The 3,954-nt window shown below is 45.6% G+C and overlaps 1 protein-coding gene across 1 annotated transcript in view; it reads right to left on the reverse strand.

Annotated features, from left to right (window-relative positions):
* Positions 1 to 310: 310 nt before the first annotated feature.
* CD96 (CD96 molecule) overlaps positions 311 to 3,954 on the reverse strand; it is a 70,958-nt gene continuing 67,314 nt past the window's right edge. The window contains exons 13-16 of the mRNA XM_019470821.1: positions 3,523 to 3,603; positions 2,800 to 2,889; positions 1,477 to 1,600; positions 311 to 419 (exon numbers count right to left, since the gene is read on the reverse strand). Coding sequence (XP_019326366.1) covers positions 311 to 419; positions 1,477 to 1,600; positions 2,800 to 2,889; positions 3,523 to 3,603 — 404 coding nt within the window. The remainder of the gene's footprint in view (positions 420 to 1,476; positions 1,601 to 2,799; positions 2,890 to 3,522; positions 3,604 to 3,954) is intronic.

The raw sequence follows: 3,954 nt of genomic DNA on the forward strand, positions 1-3,954 counted from the left end.
AGGCTGGCGGAGTGATGTGTTAATCTGCTCCCATTAACAAGACAGCAAATTCCCAGTTGATCACCCCGTTCAAATTAAGCACGTGTAATCTCACGGTGACACTCACAATGGTGTTAACATAATGCATACATAGAGATAGACGGGATGAAGTAAATGTCCTCAGGAGTGCTCAGCTTCCAACATCAATGTCATTTAGGCGCTCTGAATTTTAATATGGGTCATTAACACCAAACTCCTGTAATCACTGTTTTAAAGACAAAGCCTTGTAACTGTGTCAGCCTTCTGCACACTACAGAAGGGGTGTAGGCAGTTACAGGTTTTCCAGTTCGTGGCAGGATGGGGGAGTCCCATCAGACTCCACCATGGAGGTGTATTTTATCGGAGGTGGCGGTGGCTTGAAAGACGGAGGTCTGTTCATACTGAAACAGAAGAGAAAAAATGCGCTATCACACAAAAGCCGTATAAAAGGCTGCTGTAGAGTGTTCACAGGAGGAGGTAGATGGACACTAAATCATTATAAGAGCACCTGACATTTGCTCTTACATACTGCAACTTCCCTGTTTCTGTTCTACAGCCCCAATGCACCTGCTGGTATTTATTTGGCTTCCTCAGCTCCCACCTCACAATTTTACTTCATTCATGCTTCAGAAAAACAGACCATGATCCTGGTGAACCATTCAAAACCCTCGCAGAGATCTTTTGCTCCCACGGCTCTCTGAAGGTATATTTAAAGACTCATAACATTTTTCATCACTTTATAGACCAACATGAAGAAAGGTCCCATCCCAAATCAGTGAAAAAAATCAATCCCATTTTTACTTTTGATATACAGGATTTGCAGTCATGTTTCAAAAGGGTTTTCTAGAACCGCAAATGATCACCATGATTTTTCAAACATTTTAGTAACGTTAATAAGATTAAAAATAATTGGCTCTTAGATACTGCTTTCATCAGTAGATCTCCAAGTGCTTTAGTAGGGAATTAAACTTTGGTAATAATTACAAACTCAATGCTTCTTTGACTGGGATTAAGTTTCAGGTAGCCTACTTTTAAATATATTATTCACAACTCAAACAGTCTATATTGCCCTAGAAGTACAATTTCATTAAAACATGTCCTCAAGTAACTATGAAAAATGAGAGAGCAAAAGCAGCTGGCAGGGACGCTAATAGAAGTGGGGGGCTCTGGGGAAAAAAATTGACTTGTATTCTTCCCTCACAAACTGAAACTGCATCGAAGCTCTTTTTTTAAAGTTTATTTTATAGTTAACCCACAGAACAGATGAAAGGACTAAGAACGCTCCACATGTCATACCTCTGTATGAAAAAACAGCATTAGTGATCCATGTATTTAAAGGTCTTGTGCGCTATGGGTAGTCTCAAATGAAAATGTGTAAATCCAAACAGCTGGGTTAGAGTTTGTGCTGTCCCCTGTGCCACCCCTCCTGCCCCTGCAGTTCCCCTCCCTAGTACTTACATCTCTTTCTGGTACTGACACCATTTCCTGACGCCTAAAACTATTAGAAAACTGCAGAAGAGGAGCAGGACGGCTACCACTGTTGGCCAGGGGAAGTGACTGGCTTTCGTGTTCCTCGCGCCTCCTGGAAGGGACACACAAGACAGAGCTCAGCTCAGCATCCTCGGGGAGGAGGGAAATCCATGCTTGCTGCCTGTGGCTCGCTGCTCCCCCCAGGCACAGTACTGGTACAGTATTAAACAGTACAACAGTACAACAGGCCCAAATCAACAGCGGGGTGCGAGGTTCCCAGGCTGAGGATCCCAAACTCTAAGCATGCAGCTGTAGTTTGTGGACTTAAACCACTTTCGTTCTGACTGGGTTTGCAGGCTGATGTCAGCCACCCATCGGTTCACACGACGAGCTTATTCAGGCACAGCCTGGCAAGCATGTCGTCCAAATGCCATTGGTTTTCTCTGTTCCCCCGTGAGCTTCTCTGAGAAGAGGAAGCGTGTCGTGGTGCAGCCTGGGCACAGCTGCCCGCCCCAGCCCTCCTTCCCACGGGCTTGTTTTTCATGCTACTGACACCAAACCCTGCCAAAATGTCTGGCCAAGGGCGCAGCCGCCTTTTGGGGTGGGCTCTCTCTGGTGGCGCAGCATCCCCACCTTTCCACAGCTGCCTCTCCCCACTGCGGTGCTGGGATCCCCCCGCTGCTCCCTCCTGCGCAGCCACCCTCGGGGACTCTGGTGGCTGAAAGAGATGCCCTCGGGGTCCTGGCTACAGGGAGGAAGGAGAGGGGGAGCACGGTCCTCCTTCAGCCGCCGTGGAGGATGCAGCAGTGAGCTGGGTGCCAGAGAGGGCTGGACCACAAATGTCACTAGGCAATACCACCCCAGTGTCACCTCCTGTTGTGCTGGCCTTACAACCCTTTGCAAGGTTGGTCCTACTGGCACGTCACCCAGCCTGGGTCTTAGCCATAGTGGCAGCCAGCACCGCGGCCGGGCACCAAGTCCACCACGCTGCATGAGCCATGAGTGGCCCCTGGGGTGCCAAAATTTTGCTGCTGGAAGAAAACATGCGCTAGGAGTGTGACCGGCCAAATTTTGCTGCTGGAAGAAAACATGCGCTGGGTTGTTGCTTGCAGAGACAGGGAGAAGGCAGGGATGCCAAAAGCCTGCGACAACCCGCGGTGTAGCAATGCAGCTGCTGTGACTCCGTCCCTTTTCCTTTTTTTGAAATTCCTTGGCCAAATTTACACGATGCTCCAGGTTTTGTGCTTCTCTGCTTTTCTTGCTTACTGCAACGGCACGCTGAAAGAAGGGGATTTTAGGATGATGTCTCACCAGTAATATTGAGCAGACTGCTGGTAGTGAAGAAATCTTTCCCCTTGGTAACTGAAATTGGCTGGTCTGTGATGCTGAAGGACAGGTTACCTAAAAGGATATGGGCACAGGACATTTTTAGTAACTTATTTGGGTTTTTTTATAATGAAGGTTGTGTTTAGAAGCCACCATTATTCACCCTGCTGAGCACTGGAAATCAAATTCCAGAATCCGGGTGTCAAACTTCACTTGGGGGTATACCTACATTTTTGGTCTACTACCCGGTGTTAGACAAAAAATGTGCTTTTATCAAATTAAAGAATATTAGAAGAAAGAAAGAGTATTAGAAAACATCTATTAAGACACTCCAGCAAGCCAGCATTGAGCTGCACAGTGGTCTGGAAGAATGACAAGCTTTTCACCTCTTTGATGGTAATGAAAAAGCTAAAGATATTAAGTGGCTTAGCAGCAACACAAAGAGTCTGCCTCTGCCGTGACTGAGTGAAACCTCAGTCTCCTCTGTCAAGCACTGTGTCTGAACCACAAAAATCATCTTTCATCTCTTGGTAGACAGATATTTTCCCTTTCCTAATATGGCTCAGCTACCTACATTTGAGATCAGTGCTGCCTAAGGATACATTCCTGTTTTTTCTAGCCATCTCCATGTTCGCGTCTTCCGAAATAATAGCTAAAATATGTAACTAGACAAGGGCACAGCTTTTCCAGAGCTGCCACGGCACTTACGATGCGCCAGGGTTGTATTCTCGGAGGAGCGTGTGGCATTCTTGAGGCTTTGCGGGGATTCAGTGGTGGAATTGTTCAAATCTGGACAAAAAGAAATAATATCCTTCAATTATCTTACAAGCCTGTACATGACTGCTTCATTAGGTTTAACTGTGGCTATTTTATACCCTTCGCTTTTCTCTGCTGCAGACAACAAATGAAATAACAGAGGTACCTGAAAGTCTCTAGTATAATTGCTGATTTATAAATCCAAGGAAAAAAATCCATTGTTCAAAAGATGTAAATGAGTAACCGGACAGAGCCAGGAAAATCTCTTTCTCATGAGATGCTGGTTCTGATTGAAATTGAGCACCCAAGCATGTGCATATATCTATCTATATCTATATCTATATATCTATATCTATATCTATACCTATATCTATATCTATATCT

The sequence above is a fragment of the Aptenodytes forsteri genome, unplaced genomic scaffold, assembly GCF_000699145.1.
Source record: "Aptenodytes forsteri isolate BGI_AS27 unplaced genomic scaffold, ASM69914v1 Scaffold287, whole genome shotgun sequence".
NCBI classification, from domain to species: Eukaryota; Metazoa; Chordata; class Aves; order Sphenisciformes; family Spheniscidae; genus Aptenodytes; species Aptenodytes forsteri.